The sequence below is a fragment of the Sarcophilus harrisii genome, chromosome 3 (assembly GCF_902635505.1).
Source record: "Sarcophilus harrisii chromosome 3, mSarHar1.11, whole genome shotgun sequence".
Classification (NCBI taxonomy): domain Eukaryota; kingdom Metazoa; phylum Chordata; class Mammalia; order Dasyuromorphia; family Dasyuridae; genus Sarcophilus; species Sarcophilus harrisii.
Window position 1 is genome coordinate 474557801 of NC_045428.1, and position 21098 is coordinate 474578898.

The window sequence follows — 21098 nt, forward strand, 5'->3', positions numbered from 1 at the left end:
TAATCAAATATTATGTAATTGTTAAATGTTAAACATGTAATTCTTTTAAACATATTTCCACATATATTATACTGCATAAGAAAAATCAGATCAAAAAGAGGATAAAACAAGGAAGGGAAAAAAAAAACCAACAAACAACAAGAAAGGTAAAAATACTATTCTGTGATCCACATTCAGTCCCCAAAATCCTCTTTCTAGATTCAGATGACTGTCTATCACAAGTCTATGGAATTGGCTTGATCACCTCATTATTGAAAAGAATCAAATCCATCACAGTTGATCATCACATGATCTTATTGTTGCTGTGTACAATGTTCTCTTAGCTCTGTCATTTCACTTAGCATCAATTTATAAAAGTCTCCCCATGTCTTTCTGAACTCATTCTGCTTATCATTTCTTATAGAATAGTGGTATTCCATTATATTTATATACTATATAACTCATTCAGCCATTCCCCAACTGATGGGCATCCACTCTGGTTCCACTTTCTTGCCTCTACAAAAAAGGGCTACTACAAACATTTTTGCACATGTGGATCATTTTCCCTTTTTAATTATCTCCTCAGATTAGTAAAAACACCACTGGATCAAAGGATATGCACAGTTTGATAATCCTTTGGGCATAGTTTCAAACTGTTTTCCAGAATTGCTGGATCATTTCACAAATCCACAAGTAATGTATTAGTGTCCCAGTTTTCCCATAAGCCCTCCAAAAATTTATTATTATCTTTAAGGAAAGTAATTTTAATCAGGGTCAGTGTTAAGCAAAAAGATGAAGTACCTAATTTCAATATTCTTCCCTTATGTTAATTTTTCCCATATTCTTTTCTTTCCCTTCTAATACCCAATGACATCATCATTGCTACATTATCAAAAGTAGTCTCATTATAGCCTTTTGAAATTGTCTCAGATCGTTATACTTCTGAAAATAGTTAAGTCATTCATAGCTTATCATCATAAAATATTGTTGTTGCTGTGTAAAATGTTCTCTTTATTCTGCTCACTTCATTCTACATTAATTCTTACAAGTTCTTCTTGGTTTTCTGAAAGCAAATTTCTCACCACTTCTTATGACACAATAGCATCCCATTACAATTGATGCACAGACTTATAGTCCTTTGGGAATAGTTCCAAATTGTTCTCCAAATTGGATGGATCCATTTACATTTTCACCAGCATTTTTAGCCTGTCTAATAGGTGTGAAGTAGAACCTCAGAGTTGTTGTCAATAGCATTTTTTGGTCAATAACGATTTAGAGAATTTTTTTTAATATGACTGTAAGGTAGCTTTGATTTTTTTTTGTCTGAAAACTGCCTGTTCATATCCTCTGACAATTTATCAAATAGGGAATAACATCATAGTTTTATAAATTTAACACAGTTCTCTATATATTTAAACATTATGTTCTTTATCAGAGACACTTGCTGGGGGGGAAAAATTCCAGTTTTCTGCTTTTCTTTGGATCTTGGATGCATTAGCTTTGTTTGTGCAAAAACTTTTAAATTTAATGTAATCAAATTTAATATATAATAATAATGCTCATAATGCTTACTATCTCATCCTAAAAATTTCCCCTACCCATCCATCTGAAAGATAAACTTTTCTATACTTCCCTAATTTGCTTATGCAATCACCCTTTATGTCTAAGTCATGGACCCATTTTGATGTTATCCTAGAATTTGGTATAAAGTGTTAGTCTATAACTAATTTCTGCCCAATTGCTGTCCAGTTTTGCTGATACTTTTGTCAAACTGTGAGTTCCTATCCCTGAAGGTGGGATGTTCGCTCATCCACTGTTGTATATTGTGTACCTAAACTATTCCATAAATCCACCACTCTCTATTTCTAAGTAAGTACCATTGTTTTGATGATTGCCATTTTTTAATACAGTATGAGATCTAATATAGCTAGCCTGCCTTTTTTCAGTAATTTCCTTGATATTCTTGACCTTTGTTCTTCCAGATGATTTATTTTTTTTAACTCTATAAAATATTTTTAGCAGTCTGATTAATATAGCATTAAATAATTATATTAATTTAGATAGAATTATCATTTTAAAGAGCAATTAATATTTTCTAATTGTTCTGATACAACTTTATTTGTATGAAAAGTGTTTTATAATTGTGTCTCTAGAGTCCCTGCATTTGTCTTGGCAGGTAGGTTACTAAGTATTTTATATTGGCTAGTTATTTTATTTTCTTTTATTTTAATTTTTTTATTAAAGATTCTTATTTTCAAAACATATGCAGAGATAATTTGAAAATTATCTGGTAACCAGGCCTAACAACTATGTGTTCCAAATCTTTTTTCCCTCCCTTTCTCCTATCACCTCACCCAGACAGCAAGCAATCCAAAGTATGCTAAATATGTGCAATTCTATATCTATTTCCACAATTATCATGCTGTACAAGAAAAATCAAATTAAAAAAGGAAAAAAATTAGAAATAAAACAAAATTTAAGCAAACAACAACAACAAAAAAATGAAAATACTATGTTGTGATCCATATTCAATCCCCATACTCCTCTTTCTGGGTACACATGATTCTCTTCCTCATAATACTATTGTAAATGTTGGCTAGTTATTTTAAATGAAATCTCTCTATCTCTTGCTGCTGGGCTTTGTTGGTAATATTTAGAAATGCTGATGATTTATATGGGTTTATTTTCTATCTTGTGACTTTACTAAAGTTGTTAATTATTTCAACTAGTTCTTTAGTTAATTTTCTAGGACTCTCTAAGTATATCTATAAACAGTGATAAAGTATATCTATAAAGAGTGATAGATTTTTTTTTCCTTATTGCCTATTCTTATTCCATATATTTCTTTTTTTCTCCTCTATTGTTCTTGCTAACATACTGAATAATAGTGATGATAATGGGCATCATCACTTCACACCTGATCATATTGGGAAGGCTTATAACTTACATTATTTATCATTTTAAGGAAAGTTCCATTTATTTATGTTTTCTAGTGTTCTTACTAAGGATGAAAGTTCTGTTTTGTCAATAGCTTTTTATTCATCTATTGAAATAATCATGATTTCTGTTGGTTTTGTTATAGATATGTTTAACTATTCTGATAGTTTTCCTAATAATGAAGCAGCTCTATGTTTCTGCTATAAATCCCACTTGATCATCATGTATGATCTTTAAAATATATTTCTGTGTGTATTCTCCTTGCTATTATTTTATTTAAAATTTTTGCATCAATATTTTAGGGAAATTGGTCTACTGTTTTCTTTCTCTGTTTTTGCTCTCCCTGTTTTAGGTATCAGCACCATAATTGTATGCAAAAGGAATTTGGTAGGATTTATTCTTTGCCTATTTTTCTAATATGAAAAAAAAAAAAAAAAAACTAGGGAAAGAGTCCTACCAAATCCCTGCATAGGATTGATTGTTATTTAAATGATTATTTTGCTGGGTGCAGCTGACAACTCTATTGCAATTCTGGATCTTAGTTCCAGGGTAGATAGTAACATTTATAATTAATCAAAATGGATAAAGGATTCTATTTGCAGTTCCAAGGCAGAGAGGAGTACTAGCACTATGGGAAAGCAGAAGACTTAGCCACAGTTCAAGGATCATGAGAAATGACAAATGCTAGAAAAGATGAGAGAAAATAGATATACTAATAAACAGTTGATGGCATTGTGAATGGGTCCAATTATTCTGGAAAATAATTTGGAATTAGGCATGGCTAAAAAAAAAAAAAAACTGTGGCATAAGACTTTGATGAAACATTATTGCTTACAGCAATGACAAGAGAAGTGTTTTTAGAAGGAAAGAAAAATATTGCAAGACCTATATGAACAGATGCAAAATGAAGTAAAAAGAACCAGGAGATCATTGTGCATGGTACCAGCAATGTTGTAATGACAATCAACTATGAAAGATTTGGCTAGTCTAATCAATGCAATAATTCAAGACAATTCCAAAAGACTCTTGATGGAAAAAATACTAGAAAACATTGATGAATTTTGGGTGCAAATTGAAATATAATTTTTGCCTCATTTATTTTGCCTTTTTTGCAAAATTGTTAATATGGAAATATCTTTGCATGACTTACATGTATAATTGATATTTTGCTTTTTTTCAGTGGTTTGAGTTGGGGTGGGAGAAAAAGACAATTTGGAAGTCAAGATATAAAAATAAAAGAATTTTTATTTTTTAAGTTTAAAAGTTTAAAAAATTTTAAACTACAACAAAATTTGCTGTAGATGTAAGGTCAAGGACAACTTATTTAATAAGCCTCAGTTTCCTCAACTGTAAAATGAAGATAATTTCTCTAATATCAATATCACAAGGTTGATGAGAGGATTAAATAAAATACTAAAAACAAAATGATATGTTAACTTTATACCACTGCCTAGATGTCAACTTTATTGTTCTAATTCTTTAAGTTAGATTTACTAAATCTGTTTTAATGCTATATCTATTTTTTCTCTTGTCTTTATAGAGTTTCCAATTCTGCTAAAACACCAATAAGATGAATTTAGCAAAAAAGAAAGAAAGAAAGAAAAATCTTTGCTAGATGTTAACTTTTCAATATCACAATTTCAGTTCTGTCACAATGATAGCCAATTATATGGTCCTTGCATTTTTCTGGCCTTTTTTGTAAGCATATTATTAACTATATTTTTTACTTTTTGATGACCTGGCCTTATGTCAACAGTAAGTGACAAGGTATTTTTATAATAATGGACAAGTCGACCACAATGTCCCAGTTTCAATCTTAGATTTGTTAGCACTTATTATTGAGGTGTAATAAAAGACAAAACAACTTGTTCCATTTTCAACTGTCATCACTTAAAAGGCTGCCCTAACAGCTCTGTTTCTCAGGTTTTGTGTAAAGTTTTCAGGTGTTCATTTTGTTTGTTCTAAAGCACATTTTCCTTAGAACTCCATTTTACAGGTTGCTGGAGCCATGTCTGTCAATTAATTGCCCTGAAAATGAAACCAATTTTATTTAGAGAAATAAAACAAGTCCTAATGAGGATTTTTTTTTTTTGAAGAAAACTGAGAGTGGGAAATAGGTGGAGAGGAGATAATCATTTGATTGTATTTTATAAACTGACAAATCTGGATTGAAAACATAAAAATCACTGAATACCCTATTATGGGAGATCACAATAGCGCATGACATACCAAGGAGATTTTTAAAATTTTGTATCTATTTGTGCTTTAGAGAAGCTAAGGTAGAAATTAAAATGGAAAAAAAATACTTATAGACAGAATAACCAAAAGACTAGAACAAAGACTGTTTTATTTTCCATATGGTGTGTGGATAACAGCTGTTTTACAAAATTACTTTGTTTTTCACTGTAGCTATATAAAAGCTTAAATATCAAAAGCTAAACTAGTAAGAAGATCAGAATAAGATGCCAGTTCTAGCCTTTCCCTTCTAAGAGGCTATAGATTCTCCTTTAAATCAAATGGCTGTTATGTCATTTTCATTAGATTTACTTCATGGGTTATTTTCATATGATCATGAAGCTAACAGACATGATTTCATCTTTTCAGAGATCAACTCATAATATAAAAAGTTGAGGGACTACCATTTTTAGAGCCTTTTATCTTTGAAAGATTATTAATAATTCATTCCCTTATCCTGTCAGGAATCTGTCCTTAATACTGTCAGACAAAGATAGCCAAGTGAAATGTAATTTTATGTTACGTGTGCAAAAAGATAGATTACTATTACCTTAGCCAAAAGTTTAAATACATCATTTAAATAAAGTATTAATCTTCATACAATTGTCAACTATGACATTTTATTTTAATCTAGTATTCTTAAATTTAATCTGACCAGAACCATGACTAGACAATTATGTTTATCATTTAAAGCAATATTCACCAACTATGTTCAAATCATTAAATGTCTGTAAATTTACTGGAATACACTTTCTTAAAAGGAATCTCTAATTCCACTTCCAATGGAAGAACCATATGTGACAGGACATCTGAGAGGAGCATTTTCATTGGTTCTTTCCTTAAAGGGAACCATTCCAATTAGTCCCTCCTACTACCAGTGTATATTCTTGTATCCATATGCTTTCAGCTAACCATTAGTCTCTAACTACTCATCTCTAACCACATTTTCATGGGTAGCCACATTTTATAATGTGTTTAAAAAAAAACATAACTATTCCCTCATAACAATCCTCCTCATCCTATGTTCTTTAGCTGTTTTTCAGTCATGTCCCATTCTTTGTGACTTCTACTCTGTCCATGGAGTTTTCTTGGCAAGTATACTAGAATGAGTTGCTATTTCATTCTACAATAAATTAAGGCAGAGGTTAAGTGACTTGCCCATAGTTAATAAATGTCTAAATCCAAGCCTAACAACTAAGCTATCTAGATGCCACTGCCATTCTTTCTACCCCAGTCAAAAATTGATAAAGAAAAGGTATTGCATCCCTCTTATTGACTAGGAAGAGGTAAGATGCACTAGAGAATTGAAGTGGTATCCAAAGTGACCTTCAAAATCATTCTCACTCATTCATATTAAGAATGAGGAAACAGGAGTAGGAAGAATGAATTTCTCTAAAGTCATGCAGCCATTTGATGCAAGAATCCAGAATAGAACTCTGGCTCCTGGAAAGGCATTCTTCTATAGATTAGAGAATTACATATTCTGTCAGATTCCCCTGGTATCAGTCAGTCCACAAGCCTTTTTAATTTTACAAACCTTATGTTAAGTTGTTATGGGCCAGAACTCTGAATTTGAAACAAAGGATTGTTACAAGGTACTAAGTCTGTGGAATTGATAGAGACAATAGTTATTTAATTTAGCATGGTTCAGTATAATTGATTTAATCCTACAAGGAGATGTTATGGGCCAGAACTTGAAACAAGGTACTAAGTGGAATTGAGGAGACAATGGTTAAAACTAGTTTAGCATTGATTTAATCCTACAACAAATAATGGTTTCCTAGTGATAAAATGATTGATGTATACTCAGTGTGGGGTATATAAGCAAGAAGCTCTCAGGGCCAGGAAGGACAAGCCCACTAGAAGCTCTCCAAGGCTGAGACAGATTCATTCCATCTTCCACCTTTATTGTGTCTGGAGGCTGAAGTACAAACCCTTGGAAGTCAGGGAGATTCAGAAGCCAGAGAAGGCAGTCAGGAGCTCAAGCTCTTGGAACCAAGGCCAGACTGAAAGGCTCTCCAGAAAGCTGCTCAGCCCCAGGAAGGAGATAAAGGAACTGGACTATAAGATCACAAGGAGACAAGACTTGGAAAGAGACAATCAAGCATTTGGACTTTAATCTCTGGCTGCACTTGTGTGGTTATTGCTGAAGGCTGATCCCAGAGAACCCCAAGAAAACCCCAACAAGAGACTATTACATTTTTGAGAGAATATTACATTAAGTAATATTGGAGAAACACAAAGTCAAAAATATCATTCTTCCCCTCAAGGAGCTCACATTCTAAAAGGAAACAAAATGCAAATAGCTATGTACATACAGGATATATATACAGTATAAATGGATTGTTGGTTAGATTTTTTCAAATGACTTTTTTTCTCTTTGTTTTCTAATTATTGTTACTAGAATGGGTCACTGTGTAAGGGAAAGGGTAGGGTTATATCTAGAAGCAAATTTGATATTAAAAATAAAAGACATGAAAATTTTTTTATATAAAACCAGGAGTTAGAAGGTGTGACTTCTACTACAGATGCTGCCACTTTTGACTAGGCATAGTCTATTTTACCTCTTTGGGGTTCTATTTCCTCATCTGTAAAATCTGTATCATAACATATACTTTGCCTCCCTATCATAGTTTTGTTGTGAGAATCAAAGTAGATGATTTACAATTCAGTGTTATGCAAATTGCAAAATTCCATGTGGATAATAGGTATTGTTAGCAGAACAAAATAAATTGAAACTAATATATTTATTAGTTTTATGATAATTAGTAATACTATATTATATTAGTATTATAATAACATATTTATTAAATATTCCTTGGGTTCGTCACTTAAAAAATAAAAAAAAATAAAGCAGACTGTAATTATTGTTATATGAGTTCCCAAGAAGTGGATGTTTTCATACAGACTGATGTTTAATGCTTGAAAGCAAAAAAAAAAAAAGGGGGGGGGGAGTTTTAAGAAAGGGTTGCATGTGGGTTGCATCAGAAGACTAATTGCTCGTTTACTCAGAAAAACATTATTAAAATTAAGGCAGCTTTAGTGACCATGGAGTGTAGAAAATAAGATCCTGGAATTTTTTTTTTAATCTTACCTTATGTTCCAAACAAATCTGAAATTGTCTATAAGGGGCTTTAGCTCTCTTAAAAAGCAATTACTGTCAGTAGCAGCCAAGTTGATTGACACTCAAGGTTTCTTACAGCAGAAGCAAAAAGGAGCAAATGGTTCCTTTTGTGTGTTAAATTGGCCCATGGCAGAAAAAGCAGGGAGGTCTAGATGGCTCTTGTCATGTACTAAATCAGGAGATACTGAGTTAGGGAATGCAGGGCAGACACATGGCAAAAATGTGATGGGGACTCACATTTCCTCCTAATGCCCACTTTTCTGATTGAACAAAATGCAGCAAGAAACCAATAGTGAAGTCTGCTTTGAATTTTTTAAATACTTGGGACAGACTTTAAAAATCACTTGAGTACTTACATATTTGAGCTCTCTAAAGATGTGAAACAAGCATTGTTCAATCAGTTCCACTTAGTATCTTGTTTCAAGTTCTGGCCCAAAATAATTCTTTCTAAGATTAAATTAACTCCAATGTCTTAACACTTTGTAAAGATTCCAACAATATAATAAATTTAATATAATTTAAATATAATATAATATAATTATTTTATATTTACTATAATATAAATAATTATATTTGATATATAATACGTTTATATTTAATATATCACAAATTATTTTTGTAGTTTATACTACTAAGCCATTTTATATTATTATTATCAATAAGTATTATAATTATCAAAAATTATAATTAATTCTAATTATTAGAATTAATCTATCAAAAAATAATAATATCAATAATTATTATTAATTATCAATAAATATTATAAGCTATTATAGAGCTCTCAGTGTATTTGCCAAGAAAGTGTTTTGTAATAATATGATCTGCATATTATTACTTTTCCTTCATGATTTAAAATTCTCCTTGAGTCTATTTTTACTTAAGCCTATACCATCTCTTAGGGATAACAAGTTCCAAAAATTTTCTGCCTATTATTTGTAGCTCTAGGGGATACTCCCTCTCACATGTAGAACTCCTTCAAAATTGACCCTATATTCAAAGTATTCTGTGGGTCCGTAATCTACTCAAACTCATAGCTTAAGTCCCCTCCTTCTACTAATCTTTCAGAGAACATGATTCAAAGCAGAAGCATTTAATGAAACAGAAAAATAAGAAAAATAGCAATAGAATATTCTGGCCTCTCATAAACCTTGGGCACAGTCTCCTACAAATCAATACATTATAGCTGAGAAGACTTTATATTTAGGTTAGGGTCACAAGCAAGAGATCCAAATATAAGAACCCACATGTGAGCAATATACAGGGAGAAAGAATGTATGACTTAGGCATATATGTAGAAGGGCAACCATCTATATAGAAGGATCACCAATATCTTCTGGTGAGATGATTATCACCTCATGGGCCTGGTGGACAGTTTCTGCTAGACATTGATCCCCTTTAGTACTTTAGTGCTACTTGCACAGAATCTCCTTTAAATCTTTCTCTCCTGCCATCTACACTGGGCTTTCAGCTGGGATCTTTATCTGAGCTCTTTTATCTGTTTTTCTATTTAGAACCCCGAATCTTACTTCAGCTTTTTGAGAGACAAAGGCATAAGATAAGGCTCTCTGGGGAGCTGGCGGGGAAGGGGGGAGGCAAAAGAAATGCTAGGGGAGATTTTTAATGATGTTTTTAAAAAGAAGAAATAAATAAAATTTAATGAAAAAAAAATAGCTGTGTAGTTGATTTTCTCCCTAACTAGTAAGATCAATCTAATTGCAGACTTCATTTCCAAGGACCAAGCTCTCTTATAAAATAAAATAGGTTAAATAGAACCTCAAAACATATGCTCTTCTCTGAAACTATTTCTTCTTAGCAGGGATCAGCCTCTTTGGCACAGGGTACTATCCCACTTAAAGCTTAAAAGACTTTAATTTCACTAAATTCTAAATTTACAATCTGAATATTTCTTATATTATTTGAGGAGCTACCTTCCAACAAATTGCAAAGATTGTCTAGGTCTGCATTCTGTACCCTGAGATCCTTTGGGTCTTGTCACATAAATGAAACTAAGCAAGCAGAAAAATCAAAAGGAGAACAAGGACATTGTTTTCTGCTTTCTGCCCAAAATTCCTCTGTGTGTGTGTGTTTGTGTGTGCAGGAATGTAAACAATATTCCAAATTTGAACTATCCTACATAGGAATTTCATGTAAAATGTTTTTATATTGGACTCCAAAAACCATATAAATTGTTCCTTTATAATGAGAATTTATTAAAAATAACTTGCTAGAAATCATATTCTCAGAGTTCAGGAACTAAAACATAGTATATGTGTGTGTGTTTCTGTATATATACATGTATATATCCACATGTGTGGGTAGTATTATATTGTACTATATATTCATATTTATATGTGTATATAGATATAGCTTTGTACATCTAGATACATAAACACAACTTCTATGTGTATGTATATATACATACATGAAATGTCTATATGTATATGTATATGTATGTGTATGTATACCTAACAAAGGTGCACCCACAGCTATGGGAATCAAGAAAGATTATGCCCCAAAACTAAAAATAAGCAATTTAGATAGCCCCTTAGATTAGAGGGTGAGGGAATACAATAGTAATTTTTTTTTATATTCACAAACAGTACTCTAAAATTCTAAAATATTATATTCATCTTAGTACTTTTTTATTTTGGGCAGCTAGGTGGCACAGCAGATAAAATAACCAAGGCTGAAGTCAGGAAGACTCTATTTCCTGAGTTGAAAATCTGACTTCTGCCTTTACTTAACCCTGTTTGCCTCAGTTTCCTCATCTGTGAAATGAGTTGAAGAAAGAAATAGAAAAATCAGTTTTTCTGCCAAGAAAACTCCAAAATGGATTCACAGAAAGTTGGAAAAATGAATGAGCAATTTATTTATTTTAAGATGCTGTCATGTAAAATAAATCAATATGGAGTCAGAAAATATAGATTCAAACTTTCCAGAAAGACAGTTTCAAATCTTCTTCCAACACATGCTAGTTGTATGTACTATGTCCTCTCTCAGACTCAGTTTCCTTGTCTATAAAATGAGATGATTCACATAAAGTGCTTTAAAAAGCCTTAAAACATTATATAAATGTTATTACTATTATTATATCTATTACAATGAAGGCTTAATGCCTCCAGTGGGCAATAATATACAGGAAGCAAAATTTTCAAACATTTCTTATAGCACACAAATAAATGCCTTGCCCTGGCTGAGTATAGTTATTAAAAACATCTCCCTCCTGGTGACTTAGTGGTCAATAATTTCAAGCCCTTGTCTTTGCTTAATTTTCAATACATAAGGAGACTTATGTCCTATTTCCCTGGTTACAGAAGTTATATGAATGGTTATAAAGTATAGTATCTCTACTCTTAAATAAGTTTTAAAGTTCCACTGGGTTACAGTAGCAGATGAATTTCAAGCTACTATGATTATAGGTCCCCAGTTACCCACTATTCTATTCACTTCTAGTGGAGATAAAATCATATAGTCATGGATTATAGTAATGGCTTGATACATAGTGATAAAGTCATTTTTGACTCTCCTTTTTATTTTAATTTCCAATTAAGATATTTAATGTGTTTTTTAAAAATAAATTACTTCTCTTCATACTAAAGGAAAAGCATACAGTTGTAATACTATATTCCATTAAGAAGTTCACAGAGTTTATTTCTCATCCTCCATGTTCCACCCACTTTGAAGCATGGTCTTCCAGAGATGTTCATGTTATTTTTTTTTAATACATGAAAGTTCAAAGGATCTATCCACTCTTGTGGAGATGCTTTTATCAATTTATAAAGAATTTATGATTTAATAGATAAATTCCATGGAAATTCTTGAAACACATAGCGATTAGGTGATTACCCAGGAATACACAGCTTAAAAATGTCACTTAGGATTTAAAATTCAGGTCTTTTTCATTCTAAGCCTTGCATGTTACCCTCTATGCTTCCCTCTAGGTGTTATCCCATGTGATTTCTGAAAAAAAGATAAGAATGAACCCTAAAATCAAAATACAAAACCCCATTCTGTTTCTAAACTTCCTTAGTATTGTCTTTTTTAGACAGTAGTGACATCTTCTGGGATAAATAAATACAAGCACCTCAATAAATTATTCTTATCATATTTTTCCTCCACTGTAAACTTTTTTTAATCAACCCCTAACCCAATGTTCAACAGTCTCATCAATATTAAAAAGAATGACTAAGTATTGTTTATTTAATCTGACTTTTTTAAAAAATTCTACTCTTTGAAGTATGATTATCTACCAGGCACAAAACAATTATAATAACTTGAAACATTATTTGGTGTGTGCCAGCAAATACCAGTCATAATGTGTAAATTGAATAATTGTATCTTGGTCAGAAATTTGTGTCCACAGATTGGGGTTCTGCCAAACCGAAATAATCGGGGAATACCCTCACTAATAAAATATCCTGCCTTCAAATGATGAGCATATTTTCAAATCCTCAGTGAGAGAACTTGTCTGCTCTTAGATGTTATATTAATAGAAAGACTAGAGCTGGTAACTTGGGGTTCCAACTTCTCAGGACTTAATAATCCCAAAATGCACTGAATTAAGAATGGGGAATATCAAAAAATGTGAGGAGAAGCAACAATAGTCCTTGTGCTCAAGGAGTTTATAATCTAATGATCCTGGAATATTTACGAGGCCAGTTCCACATAAAGTTCACTAGAGTAATTGCACTGAAAAGGCAGAAACTATGCATGGTGAGGACGAGTTCTTTAACAGAAAGGAAAGGTTACATGAAATATGTAGGTTAAATAATGTAGAACTTATATAAATTATTAGTAGTGTAAAGCCCTTTCTTTAGGGAAGGAAGAGAAGATAGTTTTATCTAATGTACCAAAACTGTGGGTTTTATGGAGGGAAAGACGGGTTTGATCAATTGTGAAACCTGAAATCTAAACATTAACCTTTCTCCCCAACTACCAAAAGAGAGGTACAGACCAACAAGGTTGACTCAGCAACTAAAATACACATGGATAGATAGAAAGCAGTTGAACATCATGGAAAGATATCCATTGTTGTTGTCTCCAGGGTGTATGTTATCCCATCTATGCCAACAAACTGAGTAAAAAGGATTTGTAAAACAAAAAGGCTATGAGGCAGATATTTGAACAGAAAGAGGAAACAATCTAAAAGAGAGCTCATTCTAAGAGGAAGTTCAGTTTATAGATGAAGGAACTGAGAACTTTTCAGTTATAGAAGACTTGATGAGGATACACTATGGTGATTGCCTAAAATCTACTCCTCAATTTCCTCATGGAAATCATTACTTTCTTCAAGGATTGACTTAATTCCCTTCACCTCATCCTGAAACGCTCAGTTATCAGTGCTCTCCCCATGGAAATGACTTTATATTTTTCTTTAGTGTGGGGAAGGACTGAGAGAAGAGCATTTATTTCTGTTATTTCATTGATATATTTAAACTCTCTAACAATAGACAACTCTCTTGTAATTTACATTCCAAGAAAACTGCCTGGGGAAATGAGAGATTAAGGACTAACCTAAAATCTCTAGTCAAATTCATGTCTTTAACTAGAGGCTTCCAAAGGTGGATCTCTGTTTAAAAAACAGCATTTGTTCATCATTTAATACTGAAATTTCATATTTCATTACAACATATACCAAAAGAAATGATTTGTAAATTCTAAAGTTTTCCCCCTGGGTTTCCTCTCCTATAATCTGGATTTTTATCCCATGAAATTCATGTATTAGAAAACTTTTTTTTTTTTTTAGCTTAAGAGGCTTAGATTTATAGTGATTAATCACTATATTAAATGTTCAATATTAAAAGGCCAGAAGGCAAAATTCTATATAACTAAATATAGAAAGTTGAATATTAAATTTAATCATGCTTTAGCCATCCAAAACAAATATTTAAATATTTTCCAGATACTCTGACCTATTTAAAAATAAATAAATAAGGAAATAGAACATGACACTGAAGAAAGAAATATGTTTGTTCCTGGACTAAGTGAATTCTCACACTGCCCACCACCTCTGAGTTCACTTTTGGTCCAAGTTTTTCCTAGTACATGATTTGCCTGGAAGACAAAGAACTTCAATGTAGGACGTTATTCTCTTAATATGGGATTCTTCATGTGTCTTATTTGTGCCTATTTATATTCCTTTTATCTCATACTTTAAAATATAAGCTACTTGTGAGCAGTGAGTATTTTATTTCTGGTTTTTCTTTATATTCCCAGTACTTGGAGTAGAGCCTAGCACACAGTAAGCCCTTAATAAATTTGCTTGTTGTTTGCCTAACTGCCTAAGAGTATTCCCCTTCTATTCAAAATAGTGATAGGACCAGAGACATATCCATGCACTTAACAAGTAGTTATTGAATACCTACTCTGTATAAAACATTTTAGTGACTGTGGAAGAAACAGACAAATAAAATAATCCCTGACCAAAATGCCATAATGTTGTACCACTCTATGAAATTATGAAAAAAGGAAAAATTAGGTGATGTGTGGCAGAGCATTCCAATCTCATGTTGGTCTAATCAGCCACAGTTGGACATACTGTAGCTCTACTCTAACATAGAGATATCTCTTTGGTCCTCTTGGAGAATGAAGGACAACAACCAATCAAACATTATCCAGAAATAATGAATACCTTAACTGAGATTTTTGGCTGGAGAATGAAAAATATGAGATGTATGCAAGTGGAAAAAGTAAAATCAATAAGATTTTGTAATTGCTACATCGTCGTTCAAAATCAGAAGGATGGAATAATGATAACACCATCTTGTCACTCTTATGATGTTCTTTAAGACTTACAAATCATTTTCCTCATGACAACAAAAGGTATTATTATTCCAATTTTACAGACTTAGAGAAGGTAAATGGCTTGCAAAAATCACACAGAAAGTAAATATCAGAGTCAAGATTAGAAACCAGATCTTTACCTGAACTCATTCTATGACATCACACGCTACAGCAGGGCAAAAGAAGAAAAGACAGGAATCCAAAGTGACTCAGAAGGCTTGAATTTAGGATTCAGTCAGCAGCAGTAGCATGTTAGAATTGTATCAGAGAGAGAAGCCGGTTGGGGGGCTGGGAGAATAGAGCTCAACAGTTTGACTTTAGACCTGCTGAGTTTGAATTGCCTTTGCCCACTTGAAAGAGTTTAAGATAAGTAAATTATTATTTATGTCTTCCAAATGAAACTGTCCAGCAGGTAGCTGGGAAAAGCAGGTCTTAGTTCAAGAGAGGGGCCAGAACTCTCAATGTAGTCTAGGGAGTCATTCACATATGAATTAGGTTGTCTCATTTGCATTGGTTTAGGTTCAGTGCTTTGGCAGGTCAACTAGAAAAATAATCTCTTTTGAGGTAAACTTTTTTTTTTTTTTTGTCTGAACAAGGATAAAACTTTGTTCATTAGAGACCAGTAATTTGATTTCACAAAAAGAGCAAATTTAGTATAAGCACTTCAAGCAATCAAGAACTTGTTCCCCAGAGAAGTCATCTTGACTCTGGGGTAAAGAAAAGAACAAGGTGTTTATGACAAATTGCACTTGACAGAAACATGTTCCAGAAGACTACCAAGTAAAATCCTTTCCTTTTTCTGTAGGGTAGCAATGCTATTTCTATAAGACTAACCCACTACAGGGTATCTTAAGGTATTCTGTCAACTCTTATTCATTATCCTGACACAGATTTGGGAACCGTTCTTTAGTCAGAGCCTGAAAGGAAACATTGCTTATGCCCCCTTCCCCACTGATTCAAAGTTTCTTGACTTTGCACAGTAAATGGTCCCAATGACCTAAGAGAGGTGAGCTTGCTTTGAGGTTCTTTGAAGTACTTCTGATTTTCTGTCAGCATTTATCCTTTGCTGTTCCACATAGCTGGTCCCACCACCTCATGCCAGCAGGCTACTGGGCAGTACATTGCGCTGATTTGCTCAGCACTCATGTGACATAATGGCTCTCCACATGTGTGAGAGAGGTATGCTGCTAGGAAAAGGAACAGCAAAGGTTATGGTTTCAAAGACTTTTCTCCAGGTGTGTGTGTGTGTGTGTGTGTGTGTGTTTAGTGACAGAAAATATTTTGCAATATACAGATATTCAGCAATGTCCTAGAAAGGAACAAGCCCTCCAAGCAGAGAGAAAATGCTGTAAATTAATCTGCCTCATTATGATTTGTCAACAGGTGGGTTACTGGAAAGATATGGAGCAAGAAGAAGCAGCTGAAACAGTCAAAACTGGGGGAAATGAGTCATCTATCATTCTGACAGGATTAGAAGGAAATACATTGTATCATCTGACAGTGAGGGCATACAATGGTGCTGGCTATGGACCACCTAGCAGTGAAGTACGAGCAGCTACCAAAAAATCCCGTAAGTGACCCGGGCTCCTTGTGCTTTTCAGGAAGAGGGAAAACATCTTCGGCATTTCTGGATCCCACATGTGCTACATTCTTAATAGGGTTGGAGGGTCATTTTGATTCATAGTCTTGCCTCAATGCTTAGATCTGAATTCCAAAAGAATAACAGGAAATTTTGTATTCACAATAGACAAAGGTTATCTTCCTGTGAAACAAGGCTAAGCGGTTTCGACACAGAAGGGAGATAAAAGGATTCAGGTTCATAAGCTCAGCAGAGTAGCTATTAAAATGACACTCCTGGAGCAAAAAAGCACCTTATCCAACTCCAGCTGGAAAGAAGCCTATAATGTCAGCCAACCATAAGCGCAACAAAGCATTGAAATACCAAAAAAGAAATGTATTTAAATGCAACCTGTCAACTTACTTTTTCTTTTATTTTTCAGCTCCTAGCCAAGCACCAAGCAACATTATGTGGGAGCAGCAAGGCTCTCAGGTTTCTCTTGGTTGGGAACCTGTCAGACCATTAGCAAATGAATCAGAAGTAGTGGGCTACAAGGTTAGTGTTTCTCTATTCTTCTGTGAGACTACATCCCAAAATGTTTCTCAACCTTAGTTTTCATTTAATAGACCATATTATTGTTCTTTCTTGGCCTTTTTCAAATTATCTATGTCCAGCAGGGAAGTCAGGGCTGTCCAAATCAACTTCATTGAGTAAATCACATAAAGTGGTTGGGTCAGAAGAAACAAAAGCATCCTAGAAGGAAGAAGAAGTAGTGAAAAAAAAATCTTCAGGGCCAGGGAAACATGATTACCAGCTACTAGGATGCCATAGCAATGAACAAATAATGGCAGGATGTGGCATTCAAACATGAGATGGTTTTATTTCACAAAATTATCACTGCGAATTTGTGAATTTCAAAAGAGCCAATTAAAAGCAGTGACAGGTGTCCCAAAAATCGGTAGACTGTTCATGAGGAAAAGACTGCTGGACTTGGGCTTGTCTTCTTCATTTCATATGCAAAACTAATTCCATTGATAGCAGAATCTTCATATACAGATCATCTCAAGTGCCAGTGTGATATCTATAAACATTAAAACATTTACAAGTTTTACTTTGAAATATTTCAAGCTAATATCTTCTAACTTCCCCTGTGTGTATATATATATATATATATATATATATATATATACATATGTGTATGTGGGAAGAGAAGAAAGAGAGAGGGAGAGAGAGAGGGAGACAGAAACACACATACACACACACACACACACACACACACACACAGAAAGAGACAGAGACTGAGAGAGTCAGAGAAAGAGAAGAAAAAACAGACAGACAGATAGAGGCATAAAACTAAGGCAGAAAGCATTAAAAATTATTTTTTTTCAAATAATGATTGGCCATTAGAAAGATTATCATGCCTTAAAAGTCAATACTGTAGTATCAGTTTAATATTGCTTATCATAGAATTTATAAAAGTATCAGTCAAGCCATCATCATAAAATTCTTTGACAATTTTTTTAATTAGAGAGAAGCATTACTACAAAGACCAGCCATTGTTAAACTATCACATAGGGTAATACAGCAATTTGGATCTAAGGATTGAAATTTTATTTATTTTTTTAATAACTTTTTTATTGACAGAACCCATGCCGGCAATTTTTTACAACATCATCCCTTGCACTCACTTCTGTTCCGATTTTTCCCTTCCCTCCCTCCACCCTCTCCCCCAGATGGCAAGCAGTCCTATACATGTTAAATAGGTTACAGTAGATCTTAGATACAATATATGTGTGCAGAACTGAACAGTTCTCTTGTTGCTCAGGGAGAATTGGATTTAGAAGGCATACATAACCCAGGAAGAAGAACAAAAATGCAAGCAGTTTACATTCATTTCCTAGTGTTCTTTCTTTGAGTGTAGCTGCTTCTGTCCATCCTTGATCATTGAAACTGAACTTTTAAAGACTAAGACAAAAAAGACTAAGACAAAAAAAGAACTTTTAAAGACTGAAATTTTAAAGACTAAATTTTGAAGAAACTCTTTAAAGCCATTCATTCAATATAGATACCTCATGTCTCATAATTAGATTAGAACAACAAATTCCAATAGCTTTCTATTACTTTCAGAATCAAATATAAAATCCTCTATTGGGCCTTGAAGCCTTTCATAATCTGCCCCTCTTCCCATTCTATACATACTCCTGGTTTTCTCAGTCCTTAAACTCCTCCTGACCACTCACACTCACTCATCCACTTGCCTCCATTTTTTGAAGAAGACTCACTAGGAATTTTCATTGGCTCCATTTGATTGGGATGTTCAGCTTCCTTTATTCTACTTCTTAATTTACTTCATTTCTTTGAATTCCCACTTCCTAGCTTCCTTCATTTCTTCTAAGTTCCATCTAAAATCCCATCTTTCACAGAAAGTCTTCTTGATTTGCCATAATTCTTTTTGCTTTCCAGCTGTTGCTTATTTCCAATAAAGAGAATTCCCTGTGTATTTAACTTGTTCATACAGAGCTATTTGCATATTGTCTCCTCCATTAGGCTATGAGATCCTGGAAAGAACAGACTCTTTTACCTGTCTTTAAACGCTTAGCACATAGCACAGTTCCTGGCACAAAGGAGAAATTTAATAAATATTTGTTGACTTACTGACTTGAATCTTCCCCTAAGCTCAGCATGGGGAGGCAACATGAAATTGGAAGTTTCTACTTCCAGAGCATCTGAATACTTGGGTTTGAATTCAGATAGTGTCACCTGTATAACCTTGAACAAATCATATTTTAATCTCCCAGAGTCTAAATTTCCTCATCTGTGGGTTGGACTTTCTGGCTTTCAGTTTCAAATTTCTAATCATCTGAATGCACCAATCTGAATCTACACTTCAAGGTAAGAAGATAAGATATCCTCAGAACACATCTCCTTCAACATTCAATCCTTTCTTCCTCCATGGGTTTCTTCATCCCCACAAAACAATTCATAGATAAACATCCCCTTCAAACAAACATGTTATAAAATTAAAGGGAACAATTTGGTCAAAATGTTGTCATTACATCATATGTAAATTGAAAGAGTGAGGACAATCAGATCCCTCCCTCACCGAAGAGTATGAGTTATGAAGCAGCATAAAGTTTCAAGAACTTATGACCTGAATACACAAAGTCAAAAGTTTAGGTCTGAAATCTGGGGATCTTACATAATAAGTAGAGGAACCAGATAGCTCTTTAAGTAAGGTAATGAAAACTTCTCATTTCTAGATGAGACTGAGAAGAATGAAAAAATTCCAAAAATGGAGTTGTTCTACAACGAAGTAAACTTTTGTTTCCTTTTTAGCCCAAGATTGGGAAGATGTATAAAGTCAATAAACAAATCTTGAATTAATAAAAAAAAGAAAGAGAAAAAAAAAAGAAAAAGAAAAAAATGAAAGGAAATAGAAGCTTTAATTTCACAACATAAACTAAGAGATTCAAATGCAAGCCAGTCTATTTTACCTTAAAATAAGAAGTACAGACTTTTATTCCAAAATCTGCATTCTTATCTGGATTAAGAATGGACAAAGTGGCCCCGTATAGGCACACATAATCAATGGAGTAAAAATAATTTTTTTTTTATTTAATAGCCTTTTATTTACAGGATATATACATGGGTAACTTTACAGCATTAACAATTGCCAAACCTCTTGTTCCAATTTTTCACCTCTTACCCCCCCCCACCCCCTCCCCTAGATGGCAGGATGACCAGTAGATGTTAAATATATTAAAATATAAATTAGATACACAATAAGTATACCTGACCAGAGTAAAAATAAATTAAGCAAAAACAGACATTCTTCTAAAGAACTTTTAAGAGAAAAAGGGATTAGATCTGCTTCCTAAAAGAAGCCAGAGAAAATCATGCCAGAGAAGTCTACATCTCATTAAGATAAGCAAGTTCTATCTAATTTCCTTAAAAGGGACATTTCCTAAAAGGCAGTGTTTCTTTTCCCTCATTTAAATTCATGTGCTTTTTGGTATATCCTAGACACCTGCAATCTTTATCAAAAATTCCACTTTTATTAGTAAGAGCTCCTATACACACCCAGCCCCTGACAACAAGTAGCAACAATAAGGAATGTAAATAGTGTGTAGAACATGGTCTCAGATTGCAATTTCCCAAAATGTAATAGCTTTCATTTTTAGAAACTGAATCACATTTGGCAATTTGCTGTGCATATTTATAAACTGTTCAGGTCAATTAATATTAAGCCCTATCTCTTATTGCTCTTTTTTGCATCTCCCAAATTAGAACCAACTACATATTTTATTAATGCCATGCTTATAAATGATCATGACGACAGAATAAAAGCATTAAAAAAATAAATAAATAAAACCTGATCTTATATATTTCATCTAAATAAATGCTTACAGTGGTGAGGACCCTGTTCTTGAATATATTCCCCAAACTTAGGATCATGAGAACGTCCTCATTCTATCCAATTTT

The 21098-nt window shown here is 33.2% G+C and overlaps 1 protein-coding gene across 1 annotated transcript in view; it reads left to right on the plus strand.

Annotated features, from left to right (window-relative positions):
* CNTN5 (contactin 5) overlaps window positions 1-21098 on the plus strand; it is a 1555331-nt gene that overhangs the window by 1515872 nt on the left and 18361 nt on the right. The window contains exons 22-23 of the mRNA XM_031961045.1: window positions 16442-16628; window positions 17059-17171. Of these exons, the coding sequence (XP_031816905.1) occupies window positions 16442-16628; window positions 17059-17171 (300 nt within the window). The remainder of the gene's footprint in view (window positions 1-16441; window positions 16629-17058; window positions 17172-21098) is intronic.